Raw genomic sequence first — 16148 nt, forward strand, 5'->3', positions numbered from 1 at the left:
GTCCACTCCCGGAATGAACACTGCTGACAGAGCGCTTACATGATTCTCCGCCCAGCGAAGAATTCTGGTGGCTTCCGCCATTGCCACTCTGCTCCTTGTGCCGCCTTGGCGGTTTACATGAGCTACTGCGGTGATGTTGTCTGACTGGATCAGAACTGGTCGATTGCGAAGTAAGAGCGCCGCTTTACGTAGGGCGTTGTATATGGCCCTTAGTTCCAGGATGTTGATGTGAAGGCAAGTCTCTTGACTTGACCAAAGTCCTTGGAAATTTCTCCCCTGTGTGACTGCTCCCCAACCTCGGAGGCTCGCGTCCGTGGTCACCAGGATCCAGTCCTGAATGCCGAACCTGCGGCCTTCCAGGAGGTGAGCACTGTGCAGCCACCACAGGAGAGATATCCTGGCTCTGGGAGGCAGGGTGATCCTTTGATGCATTTGTAAATGAGACCCAGACCATTTGTCCAGTAGGTCCCATTGAAAAGTACTCGCATGGAACCTGACGAAGGGGATAGCCTTGTACGATGCCACCATCTTCCCCAGGACACGGGTGCAGTGAAGCACTGAAACCTTTTTTGGATTTAATAGGTTCCTGACCAGAGCTATGAGCTCCTGAGCCTTTTCCATCGGAAGAAAAACCTTTTTCTGTTCTGTGTCCAGAATCAGGCCCAAAAAGGTCAGACGCATTGTAGGAACCAGCTGGGACTTCGGAATATTGAGAATCCAGCCGTGCTGTTGCAACGTCCTCACTGACAGTGACACGCTGTCCAGTAACTTCTCTCGAGATCTCGCCTTCATGAGGAGATCGTCCAAGTATGGGATAATTGTGACACTCTGCTTGCGCAGGAGCACCATCATTTCCGCCATTACCTTGGTGAAAATTCTCGGGGCCGTGGAAAGCCCAAACGGCAACGTCTGAAATTGGTAATGACAGTCCTGTACTGCAAATCTCAGGAACGCCTGGTGAGGAAGAAAAATCGGAACATGAAGGTAAGCATCCTTTATGTCCAGGGAAACCATCCAATCCCCCCCCCCCCCCCTCCAGGCTGGCGATGACCGCTCTGAGCGATTCCATCTTGAACTTGAACTTTTTCAAGTACAGGTTCAGGGATTTCAGATTCAAAATGGGTCTGACCGAACCGTCCGGTTTCGGAACCACAAACAGGGTTGAGTAATACCCCTTTCCTTGCTGGAGAAGAGGAACCTTGACTATCACCTGTTGCAGGTACACTTTTTGAATTGCAATTAACACTAACTCCCTTTCTGACGGAGAAGCTGGCAGAGCCGATTTGAAAAACCGGCGAGGAGGCATCTCTTCGAATTCCAGCCTGTATCCCTGAGAAACAATCTCTATTGCCCATGGATCCACCTGTGAGTGAACCCAGACGTGGCTGAAAAATCGAAGACGTGCCCCCACTTGATCTGACCCCCCCAGGGAAGCCCCAGAGTCATGCGGTGGATTTTGCAGACGTAGGGGGGGACTTCTGCTCCTGGGAACTAGCTGTGTGCAGCTTTTTTCCCTTGCCTTTACCTCTGGCAAGAAAGGACGATCCCCGTACCTTTTTGCTTTTATTTGAACGAAAGGACTGCATTTGGTAATGAGGTGCCTTCTTAGTATGTTGTGGGGGAACATAAGGTAAAAAATTCGATTTACCAGCCGTAGCAGTAGAGACAAGGTCCGAGAGGCCTTCTCCAAACAACTCCTCCCCCTTGTAAGGCAACGACTCCATATGCCGCTTTGAGTCGGCATCCCCCGTCCACTGTCGGGTCCACAAGAGTCGCCTAGCAGAAATAGACATAGCATTCATTCTGGAGCTTAGTAAACAAATGTCTCTTTGAGCATCCCTCATATATAACGCAGCATCCTTGATATGCTCTAGGGTCATTAGTGAGGGTAGCAGTATCCTGGGAAGGCAGTGCCACCTTCTTGGATAAGCGTGTCAACGCCTTGTCTACTTTAGGCGAAGATTCCCATCGTATCCTGTCCTTTTGTGGGAAGGGATATGCCATAAGAATCCTTTTGGGAACTTGTAGTCTCCTGTCTGGAGATTCCCAAGCCTTTTCGCACAATTCGCTTAGCTCAAATGAGGACGGACAGGTAATCTCAGGCTTTTTCTATTTATACATGTGTACCCTCGTGTCAGGGACAGGGGGTTCCTCAGTAATATGCAAAACCTCTTTAATAGCAATGATCATGTAACGAATACCTTTAGCCACTTTTGGCTGTAATTTTGCATCCTCATAGTCGACACTGGAATCTGAATCCGTGTCGGTATCTGTGTCAGTGATCTGGGATAATGGGCGTTTCTGAGACCCAGAAGGTCCCGGTGCCACTGGGACAGGCATGGTCTGACTACCTGACTGATCCCTAGCCTCAGTCTTGTATAATCTCTTATGCAATAAATTTACATTAGCATTCAAGACATTCCACATATCCATCCAGTCCGGTGTCAGCGTTGCCGCCGACGACCTGACAATCATGCACTCCCCCTCCTCCTTAGGCGAGCCTTCATCGTCAAACATGTCGACACACGCGTACAGACACACTCCACACACACAGGGAAACTTCTCTGAAGACAGGTTCCCCATTAGGCCCTTTGGAGAGACAGAGAGAGAGTATGTCAGCACACACCCCAGCGCTATATGACCCCGGAGAAAAACACAGAATGTTCACCCAGTAGCGCTGCTGTAATGTATAATCGCCAATTATGTGCCCCCCCCCCCCTCTACTTTAAAACCCTCTTTCACCGTGTGTCAAGCAGGGGAGAGTCCGGGGAGCTTCCTCTCAGCGCCGCTCAAACTTAATAAAATATGGCGGGGGCTCTTTTATATACATGTACAGTGCCCACCTGTACATGTATATAGTCATTTGCCATAGGAGAGGTATTCTATTGCTGCCCAGGGCGCCCCCCCTGCACCCTTACAGTGACCGGAGTGTGTGAGGTGTATGGGAGCAATGACGCACAGCTGCAGTGCTGTGCATTACCTCAGTGAAGCACCAGAGGGCTTCTGCCGCCTCAGTAGTCTTCTTTCTTCGTTTCTTCCGGCTCTATGAGGAGAACGGCAGCGCGGCTCTGGGATGAACGCCCAGGACGAACCTGTGTTCCACTCCCTCTGGAGCTAATGGTGTCCAGTAGCAGAGAAGCAGAGCATATCATTTAAGTAGGTCTGCTCCTCTTTCCTCAGTCCCTCGATGCAGGGAGTCTGTTGCCAGCAGAGCTCCCTGAAAATAAGAAAAAAACCTAACAAAATGCTTTCTTAGCAGGAATCTCAGGAGAGCTCCCTGCAGTGCACCCATCTTCCTCTGGGCACAGTCTAAAACTGAGGTCTGGAGGAGGGGCATAGAGGGAGGAGCCTGTGCACACCCAGAGTCTAAAGTCTTTCTTAAAGTGCCCATGTCTCCTGCGGAGCCCGTCTATTCCCCATGGTTCTTACGGAGTCCCAGCATCCTCTAGGAGGAATTAAGCTGATAAGGTCAAGATTAAAGCTTGGTACACACTAGACGATATTGTGAATAATGCGCCTGACTCCAACTGATCAGAACTTCACATCATTCCAATCGCCAAGTGTGTATGCACTCTTGCTGACTATGTGCGCTCCCATGCATAGTCCGTAACATCCTCCGTTGGCTGATGGAAGACATCACAAGCGAGGGCCATGCGCCACCGCTGTTGCTCCAAACATCGGCAAGGGCATACTTGCCCCAGCCCGCGATGTCGCTGGGTACACACATCATATAGTGTACCCAGCTTCACTTTAGACAAAATGGTCTGAGAAATGTGAACATCTAATATATCCAACATGTAAGTGTGAATTTCTTATTAGAATCACTCAAACATGCAAACATAGGAGGCAAGAAATTTATCTAGTAGGTAGAAAAAAATAATTAAAAAAATCCCCTAATGTATCTGGTTGGACATAGTACATAGAAACAGTAATTTGAATGAACACTCGGTCAATGCATGATCATTGCATATATTCAAATCCAAAAATATACTGGCAGGTAAATTGGCCGCCATGAAATTAGTGCGCGTGTGTGGTAAGGAATAGACTAAGCTCCACTGGGACAGGGACTGATGTACCGTATTTTTCGGACCATAAGACGCACTTTTTCTCCCCAAAAATGTGGGGGAAAAAGTATGTGCGTCTAATGGAGCGAATAAGACGTGTTTGCGGGTAGCGCCGGCGGGTAGCGGCGGGTCTTGGATGCTGCTGCACCGTCATCAGCAGAGCGCCCGCATCTCAGAGCCCATCTCAGCAGCAGAGCCGGCATCATGTGACTCCCCCACTCTCCCCCACCTCAGGAGTGCACCTCGGGCAGCGTTAGCTGAGAGCCTGGACGCGGGGAACCACTGGTACGGTCAGTGTGTGTGTGTGTGTGTGTGTGTGTGTGTGTGTGTGTGTGTGTGTGTGTGTGTGTATGCTGGCTCTGACAGAAGGCTGCACTGTACAGAATCCTTGTAGGAGTCTGAGAAATCACACAGAAATATCTTAGAGGTTGGTGAAAACTAGGGAGGCAGCGCAAGGATGATAAAAGCAGAAATGGTTCAGAATATTTTTTTTCCAGTTTTCCTACTCTAAAAACTAGGTGCGTCTTATGGTCAGGTGCGTCTTATGGTCCGAAAAATACGGTATTTTCTCTGTAAAGTGCTGCGGAATATGTGCGCGCTATATAAATAACTGGTACTAAAAATATTTTCTATTTTGCTTACACACTAGGAAACAAAACCTACCTTTGTGCATCCTCCAATGTTGTCTATTTTATACACAGCTTGAAATGGTTTGCGGTCAACGGGACAAGAATTAGATGTCTGAAAAACAGAATAAACCTATCAATTAATCAGAAAAGTACTTTGCATATTTTTTGTAAACACTCCTCCTTTAAAACATTAAATTAGGGTAACTGCAGTAAAAAATACAATTAATTGCCAAGATACACTGGTAATAAAAAGCAATTAGTTAATTCACTTGAGCGAAAACTATTTGTGACAATTTGACGGTTAAACACATCTATTTATAAAATGGACAACTTGAATACCATCGGCAAATGGTGGTGGTAGTACCCACCACCAAAAAGGAAGATGTTGCAAGACATGCAGCTGAAAGCCGTAACTGTAAACTTTAGGGCACTCTGGAAAAATATGCCAGATTTTACTACAGAGATGTGCAAGTATTTAGTACATGAAGACTAAACTACACAATACATATATGGCTTTCAATACCCCAATTGGATATTACATACAGTTTCCACTAGCCATGTGCTACCAGTTTAAGCACAGAAATATATAAATCTTTCTTCACACAAAACTAGGCCTACTTTTGATTTTACAGGTCGAGTCTCCCATATTCTGAATGCTTGGGGATAAAAGTGTTTTGGATAATTCTATATTTTGGAGTATTTGCATACCATAATGAGATTTCTTGGGGAAGGCACCCAAGTCTACACACAATATGCTTTTATGTTTCATATACACCTTACAAATTGTCTGAAGGTAATTTTAAACAGTATTTGTAATCATTTTGTGCATGAAACAAAGTTTGTGTACAATGAACCATTAGAAAGCAAAGGTGTCTAAACAGGAACTCAATTTCAGATCATTTCGGAAGGGAGACTCCACTTGTACCAGGTAACTACAGCACAAGCATAACTTTTTTGTTTTTCATTTACACACTAAAACATTCTCGTTGACCACTGTCAACATGCCTGCAGAGAGCAGATGGGAACAAGAGGACCAATCAGAAGAGGAGATATTTATGACTGTAGTTTTCAAATAACAAATAACCTTCCTCACAAACCCCAATCCCCACAACTCCAGTGTCTCACTGCCAGAGTGTTTAGCTGGACTATTAGACAAACAGGGAAAAATGGCTGTAAGGATCCCATTGGTTCTGGTAATAGGGAGGAGCTAATTTACACTAGGTATCACGCGAACGTGACGAAACGCGTTAGCACTCCTCCCATTTCACCTTTGCAGTACATTAGATCCCCTCACTCCGTCCTATACTCAGACCGCTCCGTGGAGCGACAGCCCAACACACTGAACCAGGCGGCAGCGGTCGATGCGGAAAGCTTCAATTTGACTGATCCATTCAGTCTAAGCGCACTACAGTGACACTCGAGGCGAGGACAGCCCGGCATTGGCTTCTTCTTTACAACACGGTCAGGTAACCAGCAGACACGTCTGTCGCAGATGACAATTGAGCAATTCCTGCGTTTGTGCCAGGGTTAAAAGATCGTCGAGGTATGGAAATATTCTTATTCCCTGCTGGCGGAGATAAACTGACATTACCATCATAATCTTGGTAAATACTCTGGGAGCTGTGGCTAATCCAAAAGGTAGGGCCTGGAACTGAAAATGCTGTTGGAGGATAGTGAACCGGAGATAGCACTGATGGGACAGTGCTATAGTAACATGTAGGTAAGCATCCTGGTACGCCAGGGATACCATATAATCCCCTGGCTCTATGGCCAAAATGATGGAACGTAACATCTCCATGTGAAACCGAGGTACCCAAATGTATTTGATCAGTACTTTGAGATTGAGAATGGACCGAAATGACCATTTGGCTTCTGAACAAAAAACAGGTTGGAATAAAAACCATGTCCTCATTGTGCAGGAGGAACTGGAATGACTACTCCTGACTGAAGCAATTACTTGACTGCTTCTAATAAAGCCCTGGCCTTCGTCTCTACCCGAGACGGGCTGGTGCAAAAAAAAAAAAAAGCGAGTAGGGTGCTTCTTGAAGGCAAAAGCATGACCTAGAGATACCGCTTCCTGCACCCAGGCATCTGTTGTAGACTGCTGCCAAATCTGTGCAAACTGAAGAAGTCAGCCCCTCACCCTGGGGTCCGCACCATCAGGTTAATGGCTTATCATCGGTTTTCCCAATCGGTCCTCTGGTAGCCCAATGCTTTTTAGTCTTACCAGACTTGTTGTATTGGGGCTGCTTGCCATCATGTTTTCCTTTAGCTTTTCCTTGAGAACGAAAGGGACGAAAAGCCGGAACTTTAGGTTTGAAATTGTATGTAGAAAGAAACTTGACCTTCTTGGAGTCTGCTTCTGACTCCAGAATATCTGTCAATTCTTTACCAAAAAGAATATCTCAAGAAAAGGGCAGAGATTCCAAAACCTTCTTAGATTCTGAATCAGCTTTCCACGTACGTAGCCAAACTGCTCTGCGAGCAGCTATTGTTGAAGCCGATGCCCTGGAAGCACTAGTACCCATATCTAATGCTGCTAATGCAGCCTGTTTTATAAGAGCTATATGGGATTTTTGTTCTCTAGAACCTATAGAAAAATCTCCCTCCAATGCATCACCCCAGGCAGCCACTGCCTTTGCCATCCAAGCTGAAGCCATGGTTGGCCTTATGACTGCCCCAGACAGGGAAAAAATGTTTTTTTTTAGAAAACCATCCACTCTCCTATCCGTGACATTTAATGATGTATAAGGCAACGTTAATGAAGATTTTTGCACTAATCGAATTACATGCGTATCTACTTTAGGAGCCACCTCCCTTTTTAAACAATCCTCAGCTGGAAGAGGATAATAGGAATTCCACATAATTTCCGTCAGCTAATTTGACCCTGGAAACTCAGTTTTAACTGTTTTGGGACGTTTAAACACAGGTGCCTTGGTTTTAAACACAGGCTCTGCTGACTCCAAGGATAGAATGGCTTTAATTAACTCCGCTATATCCACTGAGCTGAGACCTTCCTCCTCCTCTTCGTATGCCGAAGTAGAATTTAATTGAGCTTTCATCTTCCGATGAATCCTCATCTGAATCATGTGTAGCCTGTGAGGGTGAAGATTTACTTACCACGGCTTATCAGCTTGTTTCTTTTGAGAAGCTGCTGCTGGAAGTTGATACACCATAGCTGGTGAGCTGCATGTGAGGGTTAATAGTGTAACTTATCTCTGGCACCGGAGTTGGAGGAATTATCCGTTCAGCTATACTGGATAAAGTCTGTGCAAACATAGCCCAAGGTGGATCCATCTGCACGTGTACCTGCCTTGTATTTTTCAATAACCCCTGGTGAAAGCTAAAACAATTTGCACACAAACCATCCTGAATCAGACCCTGAGATAACACAGCTTTGTAAGACAAACATGATATGAGTGTTGGTGTTGCTGTGAGTGTATATTCCTCACCTTTGCCGCTCTTTGACATGATAAATAATCAACACTTCCACAGTGTACTACACAATTTGTGACTGTAATCCAGGCCTGGCCAACCTGTGGCTCTCCAGCTGTTGTAAAACTACAAGTTCCATCATGCTTTGCCACAGTTTTGCTATTACGGAATGCTAAAACTGTGGCAGGGCATGCTGGGATGTGTAGTTTCACAACATCTGGAGAGCCACAGGTTGGCCAGGCCTGCTGTAATCCCTTTAAATTTCTTAAAGTGAAATACAATCCGACCCTACCCATGCACCAACATTGAGGTTGGAATAAACAAACTGACAGAAAAATAAGAATTTACTTACCGATAATTCTATTTCTCATAGTCCGTAGTGGATGCTGGGAACTCCGTAAGGACCATGGGGAATAGCGGCTCCAGACTGGGCACAAAAAGTAAAAGCTTTAGACTAGCTGGTGTGCACTGGCTCCTCCCCCTATGACCCTCCTCCAAGCCTCAGTTAAGATACTGTGCCCGGACGAGCGTACATAATAAGGAAGGATCTTGAATCCCGGGTAAGACTCATACCAGCCACACCAATCACATCGTACAACTCGTGATCTGAACCCAGTTAACAGTATGATAACCGTAGGAGCCTCTGAAAAGATGGCTTCCAACAATAAACAACCCGATTTGTTTGTAACAATAACTATATACAAGTATTGCAGACAATCCGCACTTGGGATGGGCGCCCAGCATCCACTACGGACTAAGAGAAATAGAATTATCGGTAAGTAAATTCTTATTTTCTCTGACGTCCTAGTGGATGCTGGGAACTCTGTAAGGACCATGGAGATTATACCAAAGCTCCCAAACGGGCGGGAGAGTGCGGATGACTCTGCAGCACCGAATGAGAGAACTCCAGGTCCTCCTCAGCCAGGGTATCAAATTTGTAGAATTTAGCAAACGTGTTTGCCCCTGACCAAGTAGCTGCTCGGCAAAGTTGTAAAGCCGAGACCCCTCGGGCAGCCGCCCAGGATGAGCCCACCTTCCTTGTGGAATGGGCTTTTACAGATTTTGGCTGTGGCAGGCCTGCCACAGAATGTGCAAGTTGAATTGTACTACAAATCCAACGAGCAATCGTCTGCTTAGAAGCAGGAGCACCCAGCTTGTTGGGTGCATACAGTATAAACAGCGAGTCAGATTTTCTGACTCCAGCCGTCCTGGAAACATATATTTTCAGGGCCCTGACTACGTCCAGCAACTTGGAGTCCTCCAAGTCCCTAGTAGCCACAGGTACCACAATAGGTTGATTCATGTGAAACGCTGAAACCACCTTAGGGAGAAATTGAGGACGAGTCCTCAATTCCGCCCTATCCGAATGAAATATCAGGTAAGGGCTTTTATAGGATAAAGCCGCCAATTCTGATACGCGCCTGGCTGAAGCCAGGGCCAACAGCATTACCACTTTCCATGTGAGATATTTCAAATCCACTGTGGCAAGTGTACAAAGAAAATGGAGAATAACACTTAACCAGCGCTGCTGTTTGGAGATTCAGGGTCTGACGTATTTCTTATCCATTCGTCCTCACAATGAATCATGTGGAGGAAAAAGATGTATATAGCATAACACCCTTTTTATTTTTACAACAATGAAACAGATAAAAACAATCCTAGTGAATAGCACAAATCCTGGAGTGTCAACAGGTGCAGTGGGTAATTACCAGATGTTCCAGAACTGCGATTAAACAGTTCTAAGTAGGCATAGAGATCACACTGTGGGGATTCCGGACTTCCCCCAGTGTTCGGTCAAATGCTGTAGGAACCGTGTCTCCACTCCACTGCAAACACCGTCGTCACCTCCCTGGATTTCACCAACGCGTTTCCACCCCGGGCTGGGGTCTTTTTCAAGGTGCAGATAGTGCAATATCACTCTCCTTCTGGCTCTCAATATTTAACTAAACCTATGACCAATCATTGTCCAGCAGGTCCAGCTGGACCCTATACATTAATCAACTAAAGTTCCATGGTCCTCTGCTGGACCTTAACGTCATTTCCCCGTTGTCCTGGTAACCCGTTTCCTCGTGTGTCCCCTGCGTCTAATCGCGTCCTTGTAGTCATGGAAACCCGCGCTTCCGGTGCGGAAGCACGTCTTCTAGCGGTATGCGTCATCCCGTTTCCTCGTAAGTCTCCTACGTCCAGCCGCGTCCTTGTAGTTATGGAAACCCGCGCTTCCGGTCTGGAAGAACGTCTTATAGCGGTATACGTCATCCCGCTGTAAAGCGGCGTCCCTGTTACCATAGTAATGTAAATCTGTTCCTTTCTATATCGGACGTGACTCCACCTATGAAATTGGGATATCTTTTAACAAAGTATGCAATCAAATTGTATATTAAGATGGTACAAAATTCATCTGATCCTCTATGCTAAAACCACCCATATAAACACATAAATATAAATACATGAGGTAACAACTCCTGTATATTTAAGTCACTCATATAAAACATATAAATATAAATGCCCAAGAAACAAACAAACAAAACGACAGAAGTATGCATTAATGAACATGAATGTAAAATAGACGATTTCGTAACTTGCAATACTTCTAATGTTGTTTATGCCATCGAGTGTAGATGTGGTCTATGGTACATTGGCAGGACCTCAAGACCCCTTAAAGTCCGTGTCAGTGAGCATTTGAGAAACATTAGGAATGGACTCACGACCCATTCTTTATCTGAACATTTCAGAGTACAGCATCAGAGTAATATTTCTGGAATAAAACAATTTTGTGGTCTAAAACATGTTAAAGGGAACTGGAGGCGAAAAGATATTGCGTCCCAGTTGGCCAAGGCAGAAATGAAGGCCATTTTTGATTTAGGCACGTTGCAACCAGGGGGGCTCAACCAGGAGTTTGAGGTGAAATGGTTTTTATAATCTGAGTTTTTATAATCTGAGTTTTTATAATCTGTGTTTTAGCCCTATATTTCCTTTTAAATTTCTTGGGCATTTATATTTATATGTTTTATATGAGTGACTTAAATATACAGGAGTTGTTACCTCATGTATTTATATTTATGTGTTTATATGGGTAGTTTTAGCATAGAGGATCAGATGAATTTTGTACCATCTTAATATACAATTTGATTGCATACTTTGTTAAAAGATATCCCAATTTCATAGGTGGAGTCACGTCCGATATAGAAAGGAACAGATTTACATTACTATGGTAACAGGGACGCCGCTTTACAGCGGGATGACGTATACCGCTATAAGACGTTCTTCCAGACCGGAAGCGCGGGTTTCCATAACTACAAGGACGCGGCTGGACGTAGGAGACTTACGAGGAAACGGGATGACGCATACCGCTAGAAGACGTGCTTCCGGACCGGAAGCGCGGGTTTCCATGACTACAAGGACGCGATTAGACGCAGGGGACATACGAGGAAACGGGTTACCAGGACAACGGGGAAATGACGTTAAGGTCCAGCAGAGGACCATGGAACTTTAGTTGATTAATGTATAGGGTCCAGCTGGACCTGCTGGACAATGATTGGTCATAGGTTTAGTTAAATATTGAGAGCCAGAAGGAGAGTGATATCGCACTATCTGCACCTTGAAAAAGACCCCAGCCCGGGGTGGAAACGCGTTGGTGAAATCCAGGGAAGGTGACGACGGTGTTTGCAGTGGAGTGGAGACACGGTTCCTACAGCATTTGACCGAACACTGGGGGAAGTCCGGAATCCCCACAGTGTGATCTCTATGCCTACTTAGAACTGTTTAATCGCAGTTCTGGAACATCTGGTAATTACCCACTGCACCTGTTGACACTCCAGGATTTGTGCTATTCACTAGGATTGTTTTTATCTGTTTCATTGTTGTAAAAATAAAAAGGGTGTTATGCTATATACATCTTTTTCCTCCACATGATTCATTGTGAGGACGAATAGATAAGAAATACGTCAGACCCTGAATCTCCAAACAGCAGCGCTGGTTAAGTGTTATTCTCCATTTTCTTTGTAAATTTGTGCACTTTTGGTGAGGGGTTGGAGGAAACCTCACAGGAGTTTTAATACAATACTAGCGGCTTTTTGCGCACGGGACACTTTCATTCTGTTTGTTTGCTTTTCCACTGTGGCAAGTGGTTCAAACCAATGTGATTTTAGGAACCCTAAAACTACATTGAGATCCCAAGGTGCCACTGGAGGCACAAAAGGAGGCTGTATATGCAGTACCCCTTTGACAAACGTCTGAACTTCAGGCACTGAAGCCAGTTATTTTTGGAAGAAGATCGACAGGGCCGAAATTTGAACCTTAATGGATCCTAATTTTAGGCCCATAGACAATCCTGCTTGCAGGAAATGTAGGAAACGACCCAGTTGAAATTCCTCCGTAGGGGCCTTCTTGGCCTCACACCACGCAACATATTTTCGCCAAATGCGATGATAATGTTTTGCAGTTACATCCTTCCTGGCCTTGATCAGGGTAGGGATGACTTCATCTGGAATGCCTTTTTCCTTCAGGATCCGGCGTTCAACCGCCATGCCGTCAAACGCAGCCGCGGTAAGTCTTGGAACAGACAAGGTCCCTGCTGGAGCAGGTCCTTCCTTAGAGGTAGAGGCCACGGGTCCTCCGTGAGCATCTCTTGCAGCTCCGGGTACCAAGTTCTTCTTGGCCAATCCGGAGCCACGAGTATCGTTCTTACTCCTCTCCTTCTTATGATTCTCAGTACTTTTGGTATGAGAGGAAGAGGAGGGAACACATATACCGACTGGAACACCCACGGAGTTACCAGAGCGTCCACCGCTATTGCCTGAGGGTCCCTTGACCTGGCGCAATATCTGTCCAGTTTCTTGTTGAGACGGGACGCCATCATGTCCACCTTTGGTTTTTCCCAACGGTTTACAATCACTTGGAAGACTTCTGGATGAAGTCCCCACTCCCCCGGGTGGAGGTCGTGTCTGCTGAGGAAGTCTGCTTCCCAGTTGTCCACTCCCGGAATGAACACTGCTGACAGTGCTATCACATGATTTTCCGCCCAGCGGAGAATCCTTGCAGCTTCTGCCATTGCCCTCCTGCTTCTTGTGCCGCCCTGTCTGTTTACGTGGGCGACAGCCGTGATGTTGTCCGACTGGATCAATACCGGTTGATCCTGAAGCAGAGGCCTTGCTTGACTTAGGGCATTGTAAATGGCCCTAAGCTCTAGGATATTTATGTGAAGAGACGTTTCCATGCTTGACCACAAGCCCTTGAAATTTCTTCCCTGTGTGACTGCTCCCCAGCCTCTCAGGCTGGCATCCGTGGTTACCAGCATCCAATCCTGAATGCCGAATCTGCGGCCCTCTAGAAGATGAGCCTTCTGTAACAACCACAGGAGAGATACCCTTGTCCTTGGAGATAGGGTTATCCGCTGATGCATCTGAAGATGTGATCCGGACCATTTGTCCAGTAGATCCCACTGAAAAGTTCTTGCATGGAATCTTCCGAATGGAATCGTTTCGTAAGAAGCCACCATTTTTCCCAGGACTCTCGTGCACTGATGCACTGACACTTGTCCTGGTTTTAGGAGGTTCCTGACTAGCTCGGATAACTCCCTGGCCTTCTCCTCCGGGAGAAACACCTTTTTCTGGACTGTGTCCAGAATCATCCCTAGGAACAGTAGACGTGTTGTTGGAATCAGCTGTGATTTTGGGATATTTAGAATCCACCCGTGCTGACGTAGCACTACCTGAGATAGTGCTACTCCGACCTCTAACTGTTCCCTGGACCTTGCCCTTATCAGGAGATCGTCCAAGTAAGGGATAATTAATACGCCTTTTCTTCGAAGAAGAATCATCATTTCGGCCATTACCTTGGTAAAGACCCGTGGTGCCGTGGACAATCCAAACGGCAGCGTCTGAAACTGATAATGACAGTTTTGTATCACAAACCTGAGGTACCCTTGGTGAGAAGGGTAGATTGGGACATGGAGATAAGCATCCTTGATGTCTAGAGATACCATATAGTCCCCTTCTTCCAGGTTCGCTATCACTGCTCTGAGTGACTCCATCTTGAATTTGAACCTTTTTATGTAAGTGTTCAAAGATTTTAGATTTAAAATTGGTCTCACCGAGCCGTCCGGCTTCGGTACCACAAACAGCGTGGAATAATACCCCTTTCCCTGTTGTAGGAGGGGTACCTTGATTATCACCTGCTGGGAATACAGCTTGTGAATAGCTTCCAATACTGCCTCCCTGTCGGAGGGAGACGTTGGTAGAGCAGACTTCAGGAACCGGCGAGGGGGAGACGTCTCGAATTCCAATTTGTACCCCTGTGATACTACCTGCAGGATCCAGGGGTCCACTTGCGAGTGAGCCCACTGCGCGCTGAAATTCTTGAGACGGCCCCCCACCGTGCCCGAGTCTGCTTGCAGAGCCCCAGCGTCATGCTGAGGACTTGGCAGAAGCGGGGGAGGGCTTCTGCTCCTGGGAAGAGGCTGCATGGTGCAGTCTTTTTCCCCTTCCTCTGCCCCGGGGCAGGAACGAGCGGCCTTTTTCCCTCTTGCCCTTATAGGGACGAAAGGACTGGGTTTGAAAAGACGGTGTCTTTTTCTGCTGAGAGGTGACCTGGGGTAAAAAGGTGGATTTTCCAGCCGTTGCTGTGGCCACCAGGTCCGATAGACCGACCCCAAATAACTCCTCCCCTTTATACGGCAATACTTCCATATGTCGTTTGGAATCCGCATCACCTGACCACTGTCGCGTCCATAACGTTCTTCTGGCAGAAATGGACATCGCACTTACTCTAGATGCCAGGGTGCAAATATCCCTCTGTGCATCTCGCATATATAGTAATGCATCCTTTAAATGCTCTATAGTTAATAATATACTGTCCCTATCCAGGGTATCAATATTTTCAGTCAGGGAATCCGACCAAGCCACTCCAGCGCTGCACATCCAGGCTGAGGCGATCGCTGGTCGCAGAATAACACCGGTATGTGTGTATATACCTTTTAAGATATTTTCCAGCCTTCTATCAGCTGGTTCCTTGAGAGCGGCCGTATCAGGAGACGGTAACGCCACTTGTTTTGATAAGCGTGTGAGCGCCTTATCTACCCTAGGGGGTGTTTCCCAACGTGCCCTAACCTCTGGCGGGAAAGGGTATAGTGCCAATAATTTATTAGAAATCAGCAGTTTTTTATCGGGGGAAACCCACGCTTTATCACACACCTCATTTAATTCATCTGACTCAGGAAAAACCACTGGTAGTTTTTTCACACCCCACATAATACCCTTTTTTGTGGTACTTGTAGTGTCAGAAATGTTCAATGCCTCCTTCATTGCCGTGATCATGTAACGTGTGGCCCTACTGGACATTACGTTTGTCTCGTCACCGTCGACACTGGATTCAGTATCCGTGTCAGGGTCTGTGTCGACCATCTGAGGTAACGGGCGTTTTAGCGCCCCTGACGGTGTCTGAGACGCCTGAACAGGCACTAATTGATTTGTCGGCTGTCTCATGTCGTCAACAGTTTTTTGCAAAGTGCTGACATTGTCACGTAATTCTTTAATTACTACCATCCAGTCAGGTGTCGACTCCCTAAGGGGTGACATCACTAACACAGGCAATTGCTCTGCTTCCACATCATTTTCCTCCTCATACATGTCGACACAATCGTACCGACACCCAGCACACACACAGGGAATGCTCTGATAGAGGACAGGACCCCACTAGCCCTTTGGGGAGACAGAGGGAGAGTTTGCCAGCACACACCAGAGCACTATATATATACAGGGATAACCTTATATAAGTGTTACTCCCTGTTATAGCTGCTGTATTTATATATTAGCTGCCAATCGTGCCCCCCTCTCTGTTTTACCCTGTTTCTGTAGTGCAGGACTGCAGGGGAGAGTCAGGGAGCCGTCCTTCCAGCGGAGCTGTGAAAGAAAATGGCGCTTGTGTGCTGAGGAGAAAGGCTCCGCCCCCTTCACGTCGGCCTTTTCTCCCGCTTTTTTCAGGAAACTGGCAGGGGATAAATGCATCCACATAGCCCAGGAGC

General features: G+C 46.5%; 1 protein-coding gene across 3 annotated transcripts in view; it reads right to left on the reverse strand.

The window, feature by feature from the left end:
- Positions 1-16148, reverse strand: part of SCAF11 (SR-related CTD associated factor 11) — a 329496-nt gene that overhangs the window by 200924 nt on the left and 112424 nt on the right. For all 3 annotated transcript variants that reach the window (XM_063927353.1, XM_063927352.1, XM_063927354.1), the window contains one exon: positions 4728-4805. In XM_063927353.1, the coding sequence (XP_063783423.1) occupies positions 4728-4805 (78 nt within the window). The remainder of the gene's footprint in view (positions 1-4727; positions 4806-16148) is intronic.

This window comes from Pseudophryne corroboree, chromosome 6, assembly GCF_028390025.1.
Source record: "Pseudophryne corroboree isolate aPseCor3 chromosome 6, aPseCor3.hap2, whole genome shotgun sequence".
In the NCBI taxonomy this organism is placed as follows: domain Eukaryota; kingdom Metazoa; phylum Chordata; class Amphibia; order Anura; family Myobatrachidae; genus Pseudophryne; species Pseudophryne corroboree.